Below are 21,657 nucleotides of genomic sequence, written 5' to 3'. Positions count from 1 at the left end.
GCCAAAATCCCTCCTGCAGTCTGTGCAAACCTGGTGAAGAACTACAGGAAACGTTTGACCTCTGTAATTGGGAAAAATTACAGAGGTTACCAAATATTAATGTTGGTGTTTAAATACTTATTTTCAGCTCAATCACACAAATAAATTGTTAAAAAATCATAGATTGTGATTTCTGGATTTTTTTTAGGTTATCTCTCATACAGTGGACATGCACCTACCGTGAACATTTCAGACCCCTCCATGATTTCTAAGTGGGAGAATTTGTAAAATAGCAGGGTGTTCAAATACTTAAAATCTTCTTCACTGTATATATACATATACATACACATGACATCTATATATATATATATATATATACACACATATATATATATATATATATATATATACGCGTACACATACAGTGTATGTATATATAGTGAACAAAAATATAAATGAAAAGATTTAAAACTTCGACTATATACATAAAATACTTATTCATCTTAATTATTGTTCACAAATCTGTGTTAGTGAGCATTTTTTCTTTGCCAAGATAATCATCCCACCTCACAGGTGTGGCATATCAAGATGCTAATTAACAGCATGATTAACGCACAGGTGTGCCTCAGGCTGCCCATGATAAAAGGCCACCCTGAAATGTGCAGTTTTGCCTTATTGAGGTCTGGAGGGGTCAGAAAAGTCAGTCAGCCGTCAGTATCTGGTGTGACCACCATTTGCTTCACACAGTGCAACACATCTCCTTTGCATAGTTAATCAGGTTGTTGATTGTGGCCTGTGGAATGTTGGCCCACTCCTCTTCAATGGCTGAGCGAAGCTGCTAGATATTGGCAGGAACTGGAACACGTCGTCTTATACGCCGATCCACGTCTGGTGAGTATGCTGGCCATACAAGACTTGGGATGTTTTCAGCTTCCGAGAATTGCATAGACATCCTTGCAACATGGGGCCGTGCATTGTCATGTTGCAACATGAGGAGATGGTCTCGGTTGAATGGCACAACAAAGTGTATTAGCAATAATGTTGCGTAAAGGAAATGTAAAAGGTTCTCACATGTCTATGAAGCTCAAGATCAACGCCTGATGTCTCGCGGTTTTGCTACATCCATCCATTCATTTTCTACCGCCTGTCCCTTTTGGGGTTGCGGGGGTGCTGGAGCCTATCTCAGCTGCATTGGGGCAGAAGCAAGGGTACACCCTGGACAAGTCGCCAACTCATCGCAGGGCCAACACAGACAGACAACATTCGCACACTAGGGCCAGGTGCATGTTATTGGAGGTGGGATGAAGCCGGCGTACCCGGAGGAAACCCATGCAATCACGGGGAGAACATGCAAACTCCACACAGAAAGATCCCGAGCCCGGGATTGAACTCAGGACTACTCAAGACCTTGTGAGGCACATGCACTAACCCCTCTTCCACCGTGCTGCCCTTGTTTTGCTAAATCTTGTACTTGATTTGGTTAACATGGTTAGGCAAAACAAGTGCTTAACTTCAGTCTAAATGGTCTGTAAAATTGTCAATTTATGGATGTAAAATTAGTTTTTGTTTATTTTGTTGACCATTGAAAGAAGAAATAATAAACTAAATTAAGAAGATTGTTTTGAAGATTGGAGTTTCCAAACTAAACAAATCCTCCTCTCACGAGGCCTAGAATTCCAACATCTTCCTGTGAGTCAACTTCACTTTCACTCAAGACCTTGCCCTTCCCTTCAAAGTCACATTTCCTTTGACTGCAGCTTGCCGTTAGGAAGCTATTTTGGTTTCATGTTGTGCAGTGAAATTTGATCCCCCACAGTCAGAACTTAAATCAGCCAATCTGCCTTTTCTTTCTGTAGAGGTCAAGAAAAACATCAACAACCCTCTATGGATATGACAGTTGTTTATTGGGTAGAGTTACATAAAGCAAAGAATGCATCGCTGAGTTTGAAGAACATGTCGAACATTTGAATCTGGTTCTGATAGTTCACAGTGATATAGGACAGCACAAGTCATTTCCTAATAGGAGTGCTTTTGGTAAATGACTTGAAGCCAGGAAACATCTGTACCTTTTATGGGCAACTAATGTGTGATTTGTCGAGAATTATAGATGCATCCTCACTTCAACGTCATATTATTAAAAACATCGAAGTAGAAGGCAGCAGGTACTAAAAAAAGTGTACCTGGAACATACAAAACTGCAAGCTTGAACAATACGGCTGACATGCAAACATGGAGGTGGGAGTGTTTTCATGCAGACTGCACTCATGTTTGACCTTGTCGGAGGGAGCACACGGAGCAAGTTGTTTGCGGCGGGGGGATTCAGTACAGTGTCTCACTCCCATCTTCCCAAAGGGACCTTTACTGTACAACGATGTTGAGGTGATATTGCACTTGGTTGTGTACTGCATGAGATGATACTGACGGTCCAAACGAGAAGACGTATTTCATTAAAAAAACACACAAAAAGCCACAAGACAAGTGATTATGGAGACAGGCACAAAAGGTGAGTGAAAAGACAAAAAACAATTGTGTGTTGCTTGTGTGTGACACCACCATGCACATGTAACAAAACTGGGCAAGTGATCAATTTGAATATTTGCCCTTCATTACCATCATGGTAAAAAAAAAAATTGCAGCCATTAATAAAATCACGGACGAGAATTCACAAAGTACTCAAGCGTTACAAATGTACATTCCTTCTAAATGCTTTCTTTAGCTGTGTGTGCTTTGATTTGTTCCACGTCACAAAGGCTGTGGAGGAATCCCCGCCCACATTCAAGATATTATCACCAAACATACACACACGCTTTGTAAACTGTAGGATGACAATATTATTATTATTGTTAATGTTATCAAACATGAATGGAATGGAATATTGAAATGTCTGAAGCAGCTAGTAATGAATAATATATACTGCAGTCTGTAAATGATCAGCTACATGGACCATGCAATTCAACCTACAATTGGCAGTTATTTCCCACACACGCGAACACACACGCACGCAGGCACGCATGTGCGCACACACACGCACAGTGTGCTTAGTACACATGCGCACAGCTGTGGAAAAGGAGCTTTTTTATGAGCATTGTTGGGTGTGGCGCGTGAACAACACTGTTAGTCACTTGTGTAATTGAGGGCTTGCAAGCACATCTTAAAACCCACCCAAACCTTTTGAGGTGAGTCTACTGGCCCTCCACGCCATTAATGGACTTGACCTTTTCCACGCTCTTTCCTCTCAACCTTGTTTGTGGGCTGCTGTCTTCCATGTCTCCTGCAATACATAAGAAATAGAAAATAATCATGCAGTAGACGAACCTGTGACTGCATAGTCCCCCCCCTCCAAAGTGCATGAGAAACGTGTTACTGTACCTTTAAATCTTCCTACCACAGGGTCAACGAAGTCTGTGTAATTGCTGTCCTCACATTCCGAGAAGCTCTGTGGAAGGAGACGGACACGTGATGTGATGACACACATTCAGTCAACTGCACAGGGAAACTTTTGCCGTGCTAGACTGACCTGATCTGATACAGGTTTGCGTATACTAAAACACATGCAAAATTAAAAGCACACGCAAAGCTGATTTACTAAACTTGTGTGCAGAGGATTGTGTCTCTTAAGTGAGCAGATTTGAGAGCGCAATACATTGAGTGCGTTCTTATATTCTTCATGAACATGCAAAATACATGCTAAAAATTTGAATGCCCACAATCCTGGGAGAAGAAGATGCAAATGTAATTATTTAATAGTGTGATTTATCAAGACTGAAACTGTTCTGCACGCGCTATTTTCCATCTATATTTATTTAACATGTCTGAAAAGTATGTGCAATCTGACACAGTTGCAAACATGGCTGTGAGAAAGGTGGTGATTGTGTTGCAAAATGTGAACGTATTTGGACTATCACAAATGAAAATTATTAGACAATGTCTATTCAGTAATGTAATTTTATGATTTTATAGCTGCAGGCGGATTTAAGAGTTGAAAATAAAAAATAAATTTTTTTTTTAATTACGTTTGAGATTAAATATTATATCTCCTATATGAAAATATTTCTAACAAAATCCAATTTTTTGTGTTGGGATTATTCCAGAAGCATGAATGCGCTGCTGTTGTGATGGTCACTGCCTCCAATCAGAGCACCAGCAAGCAAAAGTAGTTTCTGAATGCTATTCTATATTGCAGAAAAGATGTTACAGTTTATAAATGTGTTCTGCTTGGTCAACAACATCACACACATGTTGGAGAGCATAATAACTTGAATGTGGAGGGAAATGAATGTTCCCATGGCTGAAGCCAGTACATGCAAAACCTCATTTAAATGAGGCGGTGTACACCAGTTTTTAATTGCACACAGTCTTAATACAGTGAATCACACAAAACATGCCCGCTTACAGTACACGCTATTTTATAGTTTACACACGCTGTTCAGCATACTACTTGGACCTAAGGAGATCAGGCTCCTAGTGTACCGTAGTCACGTCCAGAAAAGTCTGTTGACGCTCGCTGCTGCTGCAAAAAAGCTAAGTACTATCTTTATATCTGTGTCCTTCTAATTGTTTACAGCTTTCTTTATTCCTTCTCAAACATATCAAGTAGTCTTATCAAACTTGCAAAGCCCCCACTCTCTGTCTCACCGCCCTTCTCTCAGCTAGCAAAGCTAGTTGGGGCTCCAAAGGCTTCTGCTCCCTCACGCTCCTGCTACTGCTCCGAAGACAGCAAGAACTCGATCGGTGAAATAAAACAACAAACCATGTCAGACCAGACAAGACAAATAATAAATTAACCCACGCATCGCAGTATGATAGATCTAGTCCTTGGCAGGGGTGTCACCACCTCCAAAGTTATGATACTCCCGTACACTCAAGTAATGTCCAATCATTACCTTTATAAATTTTGAAGTTCTGACTCATTGTCAACAAGCTATTAATAAACAATGCTTCAGCAGCCCCAACATTAATGCTGTCACAAATATGACTCTTGCTGGCCTACTTCCTTCGGTAATGGCGCCATTCCCAAATTATGTGGGCTCTATAAATAACCTCACTAACAACTTTAACGATGCCCTGCGCAACGCCATTGATAGTATAGCACATGCTAAAGCTAAAAAAAGACTCCCAAAAGGCGTACCCCCTGGTTTACAGAAGAAACCGGAGCTCTTAAACTATCATGTAGAAAGCTGGAACGAAAAGTGTGTGCGACTAAACTTGAGGTTTTCCATCAAGCATGGAGTTCAATAATTTACCTTAGCTAAAACTAATTACTACTCCAATCTCATCCGCCTCAATAAAAACGATCCTAAAAATATGTTCAGTACAGTAGCATTGCTAACCCAACAAGGGGCTAACCCAACAAGGGACCCTCCCATTAGCTCCACCAACTCGGCTAATGACTTTATGAAATTTTAACAGAAAAATTGAACTCATTAGAAAAGAGATTAATGACAACACGTCACAACACCAATTGGGATCTAGTAACGTAGATATGAATGTAAGTATGACGGATATTGTTCTCCAAAATAATCTCTCTTTTTATAGAAATAACAGTAGAGGCACTCCTGCGACTTGTAAATGGGATAAAACAAACAACATGTTTACTTGACCCACTTCATTGAAAACGTATCAAGGACCTGTTTGTAATATTAGGACCATCAGTGCTAAATATTATAAACGTATCACTTTCCTCTGGCACTGTTCCCCTAGCATTCAAAAATGTGGTTATTCATCCTCTGCTCAAAAGACCTAACCTCAATCCTGACCTCATGGTTAACTACCGGCCAGTGTCTCACATTCCCTTTACTTCGAAAATCGTTGCAGAGCAGCTAAATGAACACTTAGCGTCTAACAATCTCTGTTAACCCTTTCAATTCGCTTTCAGGGCAAATAACTCTACGGAGACAGCCCTCGCCAAAATGACGAATGATCATTTGCTAACTATGGATGCTGATGCATCATCCATGTTGCTGCTACTTGATGTTAACACTGCTTTCGATACAGTCGATCCTAACATTCTATTAGAAGGTATCAAAACACGTATTGGTATGTCAGACTTAGCCTTTTCCTGGTTTAACTCCTATCTTACTGAAAGGATGCAGTGCAACTCCCATAACAATATGACCTCGGAGTACGTTAGGGCACCGGCGGAGTCCTACAGGGTTCGGGCTCTTGGCCCTGCACTCTTCAGCATTTACAGTACATGCTGCCGCTAGGTGACATCACACGCAAATATGGGAGTTAGCTTTCACTGTTACGCTAAACACCCAACTCTACATGCCCTTAAAGATGACCAACACACCAGATTGTAGTCAGCTGGCGGCATGTCTGAATGAAATTAAACAATGGATGCTCAGCAACTTTTTGCATCTTAATACTAAGAAAACCGAAATGTTGATTATCGGTCCTGCTAGACACCGACACCGATTTAATGATACCATCATTTGACAACCAAACAATTCCACAAAGCGACTTGGTAAAGACTATTGGTATCATCTTCAACCTAAAACTCTCATTTGAGTCACACATTAAGAGAGTTACTATAACAGCCTCCTTTCATCTCTGTAATATCGCAAACATTTGTCCCATTTTGTCCACCAGTGACGCTGAGATCATTCATGCGTTCGTTACGTCTCGTCTCGATTACTGTAATGTATTATTTTCAGGTTTGCCCATGTCTAACATTAAAAGTTTACAGTTGGTACAAAATGCGGCTGCTAGACTTTTGACAAGAACAAGAAAGTTTGATCATATTACGCCTATACTGGCTCACCTGCACTGGCTTCCTGTGCACCTAAGATGCGATTTCAGGTTTTACTACTTACGTATACAATACGTAACGGTCTAGCTCTATTCTAGCTTGCTGATTGTATTGTACCATATGTGCCGGCAAGAAATCTGCATTCAATGAACTCCGGCTTATTAGTGATTGCCAGAGCGTTTTCAAGTACTCTGGAATGATCTACCGGTAACAGTTAGAGATGCTACCTCAGTAGAAGCATTTAAGTCCCTTCTTAAAACTCATTTGTATACTATATCCTTTAAATAGACCCCATTTTTTGGCCAGTTGATTTGCTGTCTCTCTTTTCTTCCGCCCCTCTCTCCTTTGTGGAGATGTTATCAGGTGACCACTGATCAACTGCTATCTGTTCAAAATCGGGACCCAGGATAGACGACTCCTCTTTGCATCAGTTGGTGACGTCTCTGCGCTGCTGACTTGTCTCCATTTAAGATGATCCCCTGCTGGCCTGGACTTCTACATGAAGTCAGAACCAAGGGTGACCACTCCTTATGCATCAGTCGGTGAAGTCTCTGCGCCCCGACATGTCTACATGCAAGAGGATCCCCTGCTGGCCCCTCTATAGACCTGCCTCTCACAATAATAACCGTATCCACCCGGCATCCATTGCACCGGTCACCCAGGGGGGATCCCCACATGTGCGGTCCCTTCCAAAGTTTCCCGTTGTTACCATTGGCTTAAATTTTTCTTGCCCTAATGTGGGATCTCACCAGAGGGTGTCCTTGTGGCTTGTGCTATCCCTTGAGACATCCGTGATTAAGGGCTATATAAGTAAACTTTGATTGATTGATAGTACTTAAGTATTCCATTCGAGACAGAATGAGGCATATTGACACAACCATCGATGAGAATTGTCTCTCAAGCTGCATAATGACAATGTGAGCACAAGTAATGCTTCCCAAAACATTCAATGCTCCAACTCAGGATGACGTATGACTGCACTTATGAGATGACGCTTATAAAACAAAGCATGTCATTATAAGTCGTTGTTAGAACATGTTTTGCACATTCTTTGGCCTTAAGGGAAACAGATGGGTCCAACCTAATAAAATGCTGATGTCAGTTTTATATAAATGTGCTGTAGTCTGCAGTTCTTTAAGACCACCATGGGGACTTAACAAAAAATCTTATGTTACAAAATTAAATAAATAGGGAAAAAATTTTATAAAATGTTAATGATTTTGATTCTGCTCAACGATTCAGTTCTTTATTTATTCACATTTGTAAAAAATAGAGTAAAACCGGTTGATTAGCATCAACTTTGTTTGGTTTCCAAAAACACTGCACCGTTTGTGCCACCGGGAATCATTTGAAACCGGCAAATAATTCTCAGGAATCGAAACCTTGGGACCTGGTTTTAAATTCCCATCCTAAACACGGAACGTACCTTTTCTCTTGGCCCGTAGGTCTCTGCGCACCAAACCATTCCATACAGACACAGGAATGTAATGAAGGCCTGAAACGACAGCACATTAATGAAAAAATATTAAATTTCCCTCCAAAAAATTGCATGTAAATGTTGAAAGACGCAATAAACAAGGTCAAGTTCTCGTAGTTCACTTGTCCCTCACTATATTGTGGATTAAACATTTCTGTTTCTTTGCCCAAAATGAATTAAATGTAAAAATCACTATATAAAGTATAAATATCAATACTACAGTAAAAATGGCCACTAGAAAAGACTAAACCAATCAGAGCGCACTGTTCAATATTGTGGTCACTGATTTGCTCAGCCTTTCTATTTTGGGTTAAATGAGTGTAAAGTGCTAGTGTTCCCATATCTGAGTTATTGTGTAGAAATATGGGGAAATAAACACTAAAGTACGCTTCATTCACTAACTGTGTTACAAAGGAGGTCAGTTACAATAAAACAATGTTGGCTACGGAGAACAAATAAAGCCTTTTATTTATTGATTCAAACGTATTAAAATGTAATAATTTGGTGCATTTGCAATCAGCTCAAATTATGCACAAAGCAAACTATAACTGATACCCAAAAATGCACAACATGAGTAAAAAAACCTTTAGATATAAATTTATCTTACCGTATTTTCCCGCACTATAAGGCGCAACTAAAAACCCCAAATTTTCTCAAAAGCTGACAGTGCGCCCTATTATCCGGTGCGCCTTAAATATGGACCGATATTGAGCCACAACAGGTCTCACAACTACGGTAAGCAGCCGCCGATTTCATTTTCCCCCGTAGGAGAAGAAGCACGCGGTGCATGCTGGGATATATGACTGCGACAGGCCGTGCCGTTTCATTTCCATTTGTGTGTTTATGTAAAGACCCCAAAATGGCTCCTATTGAGTGACATGATTTCAGGAAAGCAGGAATTGTCACTGAACTGCTAGACAACAGCAGCAACACTGACTCCATTAATGACATCTCGAAATAGTGCAAAGCAATAATAATATATTAATAACTCAACATTGCTCAAACGTTAATGTCACATAACACAACACAACACACAAAATAAACATGTAAAGCTCACTTTATTAAGTTATTCCTCATCCACGAATCCCTCGAATTCTTCTTCTTCAGTGTCCAAATTATACATGCAACAAGAGGTCTCACACCTACGGTAAGCAGCCGCCTACCTTATTTTCCCCCATAGAAGAAGAAGCGCGCGGTGCATGCTGGGATATATGACTACGGGAGGCGTGCCGTTTCTAAAGAGACACGCTTATGACGCAGAGTTTTAACTCAAGGCCATCAGTCACACAGTAGAACACGGGAATAGAGCAGCAGCGAGAATATTTAACATTAACAGCAGCGACACTGACTCGTTTAATGACAACTTCCACGGGCATGTTGGATGCCGTATTCGCCCAACTGTTTGATTCGAACACTGAAGAAGAAGAATTTGAGGGATTCGTGGATGAGGAATAACTTAATAAAGTGAGCTTTACATTTTTTGTGTGACATTATCGTTTGAGCAACATTGAGTTATTGATATATTATTGCTTTGCACTATGTCGAGTGTTACTATATTGTGATTGCACTAACGTTAGATTTACCGTAACAGTATCAGACTGTTTTTTATGTGTTTATTGAATCGGGGATAATAATAAAACAGCTGTTTATTCATTTTGGGAGTGAACAGAGTTGTCAGAACGCTGGTTTGTAATCTATTAATAAAGTGTGACTGACCTATCTGACTGTTTTGTTGACATTCCATTTAGCGCAGCTCCATCTAAAGGATGCATAACGTAACCCCAGCCTCTACTGTAGCATCTATTCTATGCGCCTTATAATGCGGTGCGCCTTTTATATGAACAATGTTTTAAAATAGGCCATTCATTGAAGGTACGCCTTATAATCCGGTGCGCCTTACAGTACGGAAAATAGGGTATAACACTTAAAACTCGACATACTATATAAGTAGAAATATGGTAAATTATGGTAAGGATTAAGCAAATAAATTTAACAATGTACTAACATGATCTACTTTAAGAAATTGTTGAAGTGTTTACAAAGTGCAAGGAAGAATAATTCTGATAAACATTTTGAACCTCATTGAAAGTAAGATAATCTTATTTATCTCATTATTTAGATCAAAACTTATCTAATTGTTTACGAGAACTTTATTTTTTGTTTATGTAATGAATATTTATTTACTTTTTCTAATTTACTTACTCATTTATTCACTGTTATGTTATGAATTGAGTATAAACAAAAGGGTTAGGAATTACTATGAAGAAAAAGGGGTAGGGTTAAAATTGATCTGCTTTGTCTTACTCCTTTTTCGACATAAAGTAACGAGAAACTGGAAACGTGATGAATCATATTGTAATTGTATGCATGTTCGAAATAAAATAACACCATACCTAGAAAGGTGACTATATTTGTGTTATTTTATGATTAGGGGATTCTTATAATACTATAAAACAAATACCGTGCATCCGGAGAGTATTCACAGCACTTCACTTTTTCCACATTTCATTATGTTAAAGCCTTATTCCACAACAGAATACATACATTTTTGTCGTCATGACAATGTGACACTTTTTTTTTTTTTACAAATGTATTAAAACAAAACAACTAAGAAATTATGTGTACATACAGTAAGTATTCACAGCCTTCGTACAATACTTTCTTGTTTCACTTTTGGCAGCAATTACAGCCTCAAGTATTTTTGAATACGATGCCACATGCTTGGCACACCTATCTTTGGGCAGTTTTGCCCATTCCTCTTTGCAACACCTCTCAAGCTCCATTAAGTTGGATGGGAAGCGTTGGAGCACAGCCATTTTCAGAACTCTACAGAGATGTTCAATGGGATTCAAGTCTGGGCTTGGCCTGGGCCACTCAAGGTCATCTATAGAGTTATCCTGAAGCCATTCCTTTGATATCTTGGCTGTGTGCTTAGGGATGTTGTTCTGCTGAAAGATGAACCGTTGTCGCAGTCTAAGTTCAAGAGAGCTCTGGAAAAGGTTTTAATCCAGGATGTCTCTGTACATCGCTGCATTCATCTTTCCGTCTATCCTGACTAGTCTCCCAGTTCCTGCTGCTAAAAAACATCCCAACTGCATGGTGCTGCTACCACGATGCTTCACTGTAGGGATGGTATTGGCCTGGTGATGAGCGGTACCTGGTTTCCTCCAAACAAGATGCCTGGAATTCATGCCAAAGAGTTCAATCTCAGTCTCATCAGACCAGATAATTGGTGCATTTTGTTAAACTCCAGGCGGGCTGCCATGTGCTTTTTACTTAGGAATGGCTTCCATCTGGCCACTATACCATACAGGCCTGATTGGTGGATTGCTGCAGAGATTGTTGTCCTTCTGGAAGGTATTCCTCTCTCCACATAGAAATGTTTTAGCTCTAACAGAGTGACCATCCGGTTCTTCGTCACCTTCTTTCACCGCCCTTCTCCCCGATTGTTTAGTTTAGACAGCCGGCCAGCTCTGGCAAGAGTCCTGGTGGTTCCAAACTTCTTTCATTTACGGATGACAGTCTCCACTGTGCTCATTGGAAGCTTCAAAGCAGCAGATATTTTTTCTGTACTCTTCCCAAGATTTGTACTTCCTGTTTCGGAAGTTTACAGACAATTCCTCTAAATTAATTATTGGTTTGTGCTCTGCCATGCACTAAGTGTGAGACATATATATATATGTAGGTGTGGGAAAAAATCACAAGACTACTTCATCTCTACAGAACTGTTTCATGAGGGGTTCCCTCAATCATCAGGAGAACCCCTCATGAAACAGTTCTGTAGAGATGAAGTAGTCTTGTGATTTTTTCCCACACCTACATATTGCGCTCTACCACGGTATCGAGCACTATTCTCTGGATAATCCAATCAAGACATATATATATATATATATGCTACCCCAAAAGGGAATAAGCGGTAGGAAATGGATGGATGGATATATATATATAGAGAGAGAGAGAGAGAGAAGAGAGAGAGAGAGAGAGAGAGAGGTGTGTGCAGTTCCAAATCATGTCCAAACAACTGAATTTATCACATGTAGACTCCAATTAACTGTACAAACATCTCAAGGATGATCACTTGAAATAAGATCATCAATCAATCAATGTTTACTTATATAGCCCTAAATCACTAGTGTCTCAAAGGGCTGCACCTGAGCTCACTTTTGAGCTTCATGGCAAAGGCTGTGAATACTTGTGTACATGTGCATTCTTTTTTTTTTTATTCAATGTGCAAACATTTTTGAAAAAAACTTCACATTTTCATTATGGAGTACTGTGTGTAGAATTTTGAGGTCAAAAATTAATTTATTCCATTTTGGTATAAGACTAACACAAAAATATCTGGAAAAAATTAAGCAATGTGAATACATTCCAAATTCACAGTATTTAAAAGGTTGTAAACAGGTGTTGTATGCTCTAAGTATGAAGGAGAATGTTTAATTTATAATCCATTATTCCTACTTCACAGGAATTAATTTACCGCAGTCAGGCCGGGAACCAATTAACAGGGATAAACAAAGGACTACTGTATATCATAGTAATCTCCAAATCAGTGTTTCCCATACGTTCTTCAGGCTATGACAAAACAAAACAATATAGTGTTGTGATGCTGATCTTACCAAACACAGGAGCCAGAGGATCACATACAGGACTTGCGTTTTGGAGAACAAGTCCTGTCCAAATTTAATGCATGCCAAGGCCTCCAGAAAGGCTATGGCCCTGCATTGGCAAGGCAAGAATGGCAAAAAAAGAAAAATAAGTTAAAAAAGCTGTAAAATTTATAAAGAAAAGAGGAAAACAACACTTTGATGTTTAGTGGTCTGAACAGGGTCTTATTTGCTTGAAGTTATATGTGTGGTAACAAATCCTAGTATGGGTAAACTGTCTTAAGCATATGTTGGTATGTTAACACATTCATTTCATCATGGTTAACATCAGCACATTCTTTTGCCTCAGGCGTTGTATTTGTATATATAAATGAAGTGACTTACCCAAACACCCAACACTGGGTACCAACTCTCTTACATTGCGTGTCTGTGAGGTAGGCGTAATACTGCCTACAGCAAAGCAAGAATCGTATGGGTGAGGTTTCAAAAAAATGATGCGTACTAACAATGAATGTTGCATTAAAGCTCTTTCACCTGACTGTTGGCGCTGTGATAATACCGACGAACAGGATCCTACACCAGCTGAGGGCGTGGCTTGCCGGAAAGACGAATATGTGCTTGAGGAAAAAGGTGTTCAACTCTGTTAGCTGTAAAGACACACAAACACACAGGACAAAGATGCTCACACATTTTGAATTTCAGATGATTTCAGATAGTTTAACATTTTCATAAACTCTGTATAGTTATGATTAATGCGTTCTGTGCAATTTTTACAGTTACAAAGGTATTTGGACACCTGGCCATTCCACCTGCTGGAAGTGCGAATGGAAGTACATAAGAATTTTTACCATGTTCATTTTATTATCCATGATGGCTTTTTTTTGGCTTACTGCATTCAGAAGAGCCAGCTTTACGCTTGGGAGACATAATGAAGTGCAAAAAAAAAAAATGTACTGAAGTTGAAAGTAAGTCAAACTAATACGCCACGTTATTCTTCTTAGTGTTGATGCTTGTGTTCTTCCGTAAGTAGTTCTCTAGTAAATGGTGTGTTTAAGGACCAAAACTATGTTTAAAAATTAATTTATGGCTGTGTATTTGTGAACATAGAACATTGTAAACTGAGGACTACCTGTACAAGTAAATGGTAAACAGGCTTCACAAGTCTCGGATAATATCAGCTTGCATCTAAAATTTTCAATATAAGCTTTGATACAAGCGGTCCTGACCTGCAGCGTGTTTACTTGTGTGAAGTTGGACAGCCACTTAACATATAAATGTCCTCCAATAAGCACGCAAGATTGTTTTTTTATTTTATTTCAGTAAAGTAATTTACAAAAATACACATGGTATGCTATGGGCTAAGAAGAGCTAGCAGCTAAACAACAGTTTAGCACACAATAGCTCACAAGCTAGACATAAGTAATACGCGTCTTTCATTGAAAATATTGCAGTCTAAAACAGCACATTTGTCAATATAAAAAAGTATCAAATAGATATAGTCATTAAGTATCTTATAAAAAAATGTGTTTTGATCATTTCATGTCCTGCATCATGTTCTTTATATAATGAATTTTTGTGCCCACTAGGTGTCACTAGAAAACAAATTAACTCTACTTAATAGCAAAAATGTGTCATGCCATAAGTGTTTTTATACCTACCATTCATTGGTCTCTGAGTAACTTACCTTGATTAAACCGTTTTTAACATTCCACACTAAGAAATAATAAAAGTGTGTACTATAATTTGTGCAGATATCATATCTGATTAATATCAGTATCGGCCAATATTCAAGGCCCCATATTCGTATTGTATTAGGAGTGAAAAACGTGTGTTGGGACACACCTAGTTTACAGTCTTCCCGTGCTCACACAGGCTGAGGCTGAAACACTTCGTTTTCAGGGGCAGTTCAGGTAGGCCGTGTGCTGGCTGTGGGACTCCGGTACTGCAGGATAATAAGAGATGTCCCGACCCCAGTCATGAGATCGGATTGGGGCCGATATTTGCCTTTTTAAGTGATCAGTAATCGGGTGATGAGCCGCTGAACCCAGCCAATCTTTACCACTGTTGTGTCCCAGTTAGGGCTGCAAAGATTCATCGAGCTAACCGAGCTCCAAGGTTTTACAATCTCTCTTTATTGTTCTTATTACAAAATATTGTTTTGGAGTGTGTTTTTAGTTTTTATTTACAAATTCAGGGAGTAAGTATCTGTATACAAGGTTTTGAGGGCAAAATCCAAATGATTTAAATGGGAGCCAATAGTAGTTCTTGCTTGTCTTTAGTTATTGTGTACTCGACACTGGATTTTGTTTGAAAAGTTGTATGTAGTGTTCAGTACCACAAATGTAATATATCATATGATTAACCAAAAAACTAGCACATTCAAATTGTAATAAGATACATTTATAAATATGTGTTAATGTGTATATAAACATTTTGAGTACTATGACCTCTTGTGAAAGTATTAAATCAGGACTCAAAATTGTATCAGATGGGCATCAGAGGCCAAAAATGTTGATCAGGACATCCCTACAGGATACTTTAGTGAGCTTTGCATGATAGGCTGTGTATAGTTTGCATAAAAACAGTCTTGATGTGTGTAGCACTTAAAATCACTATTATTGACAATAAAGTTATCATGAACCAACTGAACTCAATTTACCAAAACACTTGAGAGCTTCACTTTGGCCAAGCTCCTCTTATTTCCACAGAACAACAATGAGAAACACGACCTGCTGCAGTGTTATTCTCTCAATTTGGCTTAATGCCTGTGACCGAATCAGCTCACCATGCTGGGCCGACCTCAACCACCCCCACCCCTCCTCTAATTCACACACTCATAATTAAAGTTGAAACTAGTGAGAGGTGAGCAATTGCAGGATGACATTGTTGCATTTGTGGACAAATAATAAGGAAAACTTCAGTGTGCGTCGCAAGCTCGGCCAATTGCTTGAGACATGGCAGCATTGCTGCAGAGAACCTTCTTTGCTTTAATTGCTCCTGATTAATCCAGCCTGGTTTTGCCTTTGTATGGGATTAGCTGTTAAAGCACAGACAGCAGGACACCACATGCATTAAATGGATCCGAGTGAGACAGGTTTTAGATTTGAGCCACGGAGGAGGCAATTAGATTAGCAGGAACTTAGCATGCAGAACACACAGGATGATCCCTGCCACCAGTGACCCACCTGCCAAATGATCATGAAGAGATAGACACCCATCACTCGCTGCAGAGAAGATTTAGGATCCAGCCAGCGCACGTAGGTCCAGCTAGCTGGCGTGAACTGTAGCGCGGCTCGCTTGATCTTGCCTGTGGTTGTGTGGATGTCCCTGGATGACAGACGCAAAGATGTGATGACACGTTTTACAAGCAGAAAGTTTTCTATTGTAATTATGATTTAGACGTCTTAGTAGACATTTAATCAAATTTTAATCTCAATTTCGGCTTCCTACGATCATAGAAATATTATAACTGGAAAAAACTATTAATGAACCACGCAACGTTCATGGAAATTCCTGAGTTTGGAACCGTGAAACGGATGAGTGAGCGTGAAGTGAAAAAAATAGCACGTCTACTAGAAGTTTGGGATCTCACCATGGTTGATACTTTTTATTTGACACAGTTCGAGTGAGCTGAATCAATAATCACTGAACCCAACAAAAAAGAAACACATATTTCTGCGTTAACGTACCCACGGACAAAATTACAGAATTGGCCATTAAAACAACATGTGTTGTTAAACGCAGAATATCAAAGAAATTGACATAAATGTAAGTGTCATTGTGAGGAGAATGAACAGTGGTTTGGAAAAACAATGTGTTTGGGACCGTTCATTCATCCCCACTCTACCACAAGGTCCTGAACTAAACAATGTGGAGATGGTTACTTGAAACAGCGACTTAAAGACGAGGCTAAAGCTAGCAAGAACAATTCATACACCTACAACACTCAGCATCTGCTTGTGTTGTTGTGAACATCATCATCAATGTAAAACCAATGTACAAACTGGACATCAGTCTCGAATTGAGAGGCTCTATCCAAAGCAGTGATTTGGCACAGCTATCAGTTAAAATGTGAACGACACTGAGCCCTATGTAAAGATTGGGAAAGTAGGCATATATAGTTTCTTTACAGGGGCAACATTATTTAAAACAAACTTTTTTTACCTATTGGTACCTGCTGTTGTATATTTGGGATCAGCATAACTCCCGAAAATTTGAAATCAAACCGTGGAGGCTGTGCCGGTATATTTATAAAACAATCTTGCCTTCCTTCCTACTTCCGCTTAGTGAACAGTTTGGAATATGCACAACTGTGACATCACCGGTTGGGATTATTCATGTATGGTCTAAATGTACCTAAAGTGCCTTGCATGCATTTGCCTTTGTAGTCAGCGCTGTAGTCAGTAAGTTCCTTCTTTTTCTCCAACCTCTTGTTATGGGGCACACTGGCTCATATATGCACATGCCTCCTCCGCTGTTGCCAATTGTGATACAAAGTAGCGTAAAGTTACAACTAGGGCTGGACAAAATGGCCTTTTCTTAAAATCTCAATATTTTCAGGCAATGTCAAGATAAAAGATATATATCTCGATATTTTGCCTTAGCCTTTAATGAATACTTGATACATATAATCACACCAGTATGAGAATTCTACAGTATGTCTACATAAAACATTATTTTTCATACTGAATTAATATTTGCCCATTTTGAACTTTCATGCAGAGAGGGAAATAACAACTAAGTAAATTTACCAAAACTGTAATTATTAAACAGTTATTAAGCAGCGGCACAAACATTCATGTAATTTCCAAAACAGAAAGTGCAAGATTGTCTGAGACATTTTAAAACAAGCAATGAGTGCACTTTTGTGCATGATGTCACTAAGGTGACATATCAAAACAACACTAAATTAAAGTACACTTTTTGTACAGAACGGCACTATAATAGTTTAAAACAAATGAAGTGCACTTTTGTGCATGATGTCACACAAGATATTTCAATAAGTGTCAATTAAAAATTAGCTGCACAATATGAAATCAAATAGTGTATGTCCTTCGCCATGTGGTATGTTACTGCGGACATTATCGCCTTCTGTTGTTGACTTTTTTTTTCATACGGTGTTGATCTGAAAATGGTTCCCTGGGCATTTTGTGGGTATGGCACCGGCCGGAGATGTGGACATGCAGAGTTTCAAGCACTCCTCATTCTGTAGCGGGTGACTTTTCAAATGATGCTACAAATTAGCAGTAATGCTACTTTTTGTAGCAACGCTTTTGCTGCATACTTGACATATTACAGTTGTCTGTTCAACATCTTCCTGCTTGAAGCCAAACCACTGCCAGACTATGGAGCCTGTGCTGTTTTTTTGGGGAATTAATTCTTCTTTCTTTATTTGTTACCAGATTCGAAACCTTCTCTCTCTTGTATTACAATTCGCACCGCACCGCTAGCATCACAGCTTATCAGAGCATATGAAGTTGCACGCGCGACAGTATGTGATGTATGTAAGATGGTGCGTTTGTTTTATGTCTCTGTGAGAAGGAGACAAGAAAGAGTGAGAAACGCATTTAGTGTAATGCTTGCAGCTAAAAGCAACTGCGTGAGAATGTATACTCATATATCACGATAGTCATTTTCTATATCGCACAGAGACAAACCCGTGATATATCGAGTATATTCGATACATCGCCCAGCCCTAATTCCAACTTACATCAGTCAGTAGACTGAATATGGAAGCGCTAAAAACTACAAAAAAGATGGCGGGGAGAATATGCAGTCAAAGTGGAAGCACGTAAATAAGATCCGCCTACAAAACGGTGCATCCTGAAGAGACGATTAGAAAGTGGCTTGAAAACAGTCTGTAAAACATACAGTAATACATAAAATATGTTCACCAAAGAACCACCATTACATGTAATGTAGACCATGAGAAAGTGGTTCCAATGTAAAAAAAAAAAAAAAAAAAAAAGTCATAATAATATGACCCCTGTAAGGCACACAATCACCAAAGTACTTAATTGGTTATTGTGCACAGTTCTGGTATTACTGCCCAAAAGTGACTTAAAATATTTCATACACTTTAATTCAGGTACATATGTAGCCAAACAACAAAGTAAGGATGGGCGATACGGCCTAAACTCTATATTGCGATATCATATGTTATTTGGTATGTAAATAATACAACAGCATGTGTATAACAATATTCATTTAAATAATTTCATACTAATGGCTTGGATTTAAATCATTTTCGTCCTTAAAGCTCTCCTGTGTCCAGCCAAGAACTCATTTCCTGAGTTCATAAACATTACCAAAAACAACAAAAGATTTGGTAGAATTAAAAATATCGACCAAACCACAGTTGTATTGTACCATATGTCCCGGCAAGAAATCTGCGTTCAAAGGACTCCAGCTTATTAGGGATTCCCAAAGCCCCCAAAAAAGTCTGCGAGCTATAGAGCGTTTTCCATTCGGGCTCCAGTACTCTGGAATGCCCTCCCGGTAACAGTTTGAGATGCCACCTCAGGACACCATTTAAGTCTCACCTTAAAACTCATTTGTATACTCTAGCCTTTAAATAGAATCCCTTTTTAGACCAGTTGATCTGCCGTTTCTTTTCTTCTTCTCCTATATCCTACTCTCCCTTGTGGGGGGGGGGTCCGGTCCGATGGCCATGGATGAAGTACTGGCTGTCCAGAGTCGGGACCCAGCATGGACCGCTCATCCAGAGTCGGGACCAAGGATGGACCGCTCACCTGTGTATCGGCTGGGACATCTCTGCGCTGCTGATCCGCCTTCGCTTGGGATGGTTTCCTGCTGGCTCTGCTGTGGACGGGACTCTCGCTGCTGTGTTGGATCCGCTTGGACTATCGCGGCTGTGTTGGATCCACTATGGATTGAACTTTCACAATTTCATGTTAGACTTGCTCGACATCCATTTCTTTCGGTCCCCTAGAGGGGGGGCGGGGGGGCTGCCCACATATGTGGTCCTCGCCAAGGTTCTCAGTCATCATTGTCACCGACGTCCCACTGGGTGTGAGTTTTCCTTGCCCTTATGTGGGCCGACCGAGGATGTCGTAGTGGTTTGTGTTGTGGTTTGTGCAGCCCTTTGAGACACTAGTGATTTAGGGCTATATAAGTAAACATTGATTGATTGATTGATTGTATTGACCTTACACTGATATTTTACTTCGTATCATTACTGTCCATAATTGTATCAATCTTCCCATCTGTTTACTAAATAAAACCTCTGCCTGGTTTTCAATTAATACTTGGGCTTATTATGCTACTGTATTTTAATGATGGTTGCTCTGGTACCACCAAGTTTTTTCTGAGGTGGTACTTATATACATATGTAACATGTATATGTGTGACATATTTTTAACATTTTTATGATTGAGAACCTTCCAGGTCCCTGGGACCAAACTTTATTAGATCCCTTAAGGTTCAAATTAATATTCATATTGTAATGGTTTGGAAAAGGAAAATGTCAAAATGCTCCCTGCATGCTTTGATTTTTCAGTGTGTGGGAATAAGTGGCAAAAGTTTAGATACCCCTGATTTACGTGGCATATCGTCTTATGGCACAACCCTCCTTCTAATTATAAATGTGTATGACATACTTAATACTGGCCCAGTGGTAGGTTCTCATCTCCAGAAAGCGGCACACCGTCATGCCCAGCCAGATGCCTCCTCCGTTACACAACAGAATGTCCAGAATCACCTGGTCCCACCAGCACTCGGCAAAGTTTGGCAGGAGATGCATGAAAAAGAGCTAAATGAAAAACATGCATGAGAACGATGACCGTTGAAATCGGTCGCTGTGGCCGTACCTCAGTCAGCTCCCAGGTAATACTGATGGTCCAGCAGAGGCCGTAACTTCGGATGAGCAGAGCTTTCATGCCCCAGCCCCAAAAGTGACTGAAGGCAAATATGTCCAAATGGCTGAGGATCCTCTCCCAGGTAATGACATGGCAGTTGACCGCATACTCCTACAGGATGGCAGCCTTGACAATCTCAGCGTCTGCTCACACCTCACTAACAGACATAAAAAGCCCACCATGACTTACCATTATGTCTGCCTCTCTTTTGGCATAGCGCAGGTTCGGATCCAGCCAGTACATTAGCTGTTTGACCTGCTGCCAGTTCAGGAAGATGATGAAAACCAGGAACAGGAAGTAGAGGACGCTCAGGCCTAAACAACAAAGGGACATTAAAATCCAATAAAAGGTATTTGTGTAAGCTAACTCTTCTACTTAGAATTGGACCAAATATGCAGTGCTGCTGTGTTGCTTTTCTTTCTCTGACAAACACACTATATGGTGGCACTCTTTTCAAACACCATTTTGACCCTGTACTTCAGATTGATTTCATTACACTACAAAAACCTCCACCGTTTTTAGCTCGCCCACAAAGATTTTATTATAAATATTTAAAAATTCAAAAAATTCTAAACAATTTTTTAAACTTGGGACGTCCCAAGACCAGATTGTGGACGCAGGCAACGAGATGTAGTTTGTGGACACCTGTGTTAACCAGTAAGCTAGAGAGCTTAAATGTAAACAGGTTGGTTATCCATACAAATATCAACAGGATGACACCAAGCATATAGTATCAATCAGTATGGTCAATACTACAGCGATCAAATTTCTTTATTGTCAACAAGTATTTGTTACTTTTTGTTATTGATAATAAAAATCCCTAGGCAAAAACCAAAGGTTTCCAATTTAGAGCCAATTGTAGGAAATAATTAAAAAATGTAGTTGATATTGTTTCACCGTCATCCTGGATTTTTGCCTGAATGTAATTGTGATCCAAAATTTAATCATTCATTGATTTTGAACATT

General features: G+C 39.6%; 1 protein-coding gene across 2 annotated transcripts in view; it reads right to left on the bottom strand.

Moving 5' to 3' along the window:
* Positions 1-1,862: 1,862 nt before the first annotated feature.
* Positions 1,863-21,657, bottom strand: part of ptdss1a (phosphatidylserine synthase 1a) — a 26,421-nt gene continuing 6,626 nt past the window's right edge. For both annotated transcript variants that reach the window (XM_061915801.1, XM_061915802.1), the window contains 10 exons: positions 20,881-21,005; positions 20,644-20,802; positions 20,434-20,585; positions 16,000-16,141; positions 13,349-13,461; positions 13,199-13,264; positions 12,827-12,926; positions 8,157-8,225; positions 3,349-3,415; positions 1,863-3,250 (listed from right to left, as the gene is read on the bottom strand). In XM_061915801.1, the coding sequence (XP_061771785.1) occupies positions 3,162-3,250; positions 3,349-3,415; positions 8,157-8,225; positions 12,827-12,926; positions 13,199-13,264; positions 13,349-13,461; positions 16,000-16,141; positions 20,434-20,585; positions 20,644-20,802; positions 20,881-21,005 (1,082 nt within the window). In that variant the 3' untranslated portion in view covers positions 1,863-3,161. The remainder of the gene's footprint in view (positions 3,251-3,348; positions 3,416-8,156; positions 8,226-12,826; positions 12,927-13,198; positions 13,265-13,348; positions 13,462-15,999; positions 16,142-20,433; positions 20,586-20,643; positions 20,803-20,880; positions 21,006-21,657) is intronic.

The sequence above is a fragment of the Nerophis ophidion genome, linkage group LG11 (genome assembly GCF_033978795.1).
Source record: "Nerophis ophidion isolate RoL-2023_Sa linkage group LG11, RoL_Noph_v1.0, whole genome shotgun sequence".
NCBI lineage: Eukaryota > Metazoa > Chordata > Actinopteri > Syngnathiformes > Syngnathidae > Nerophis > Nerophis ophidion.
The sequence above is the reverse complement of the archived record's forward strand: the minus strand, read 5'-3'. Positions and strand labels throughout refer to the sequence as shown.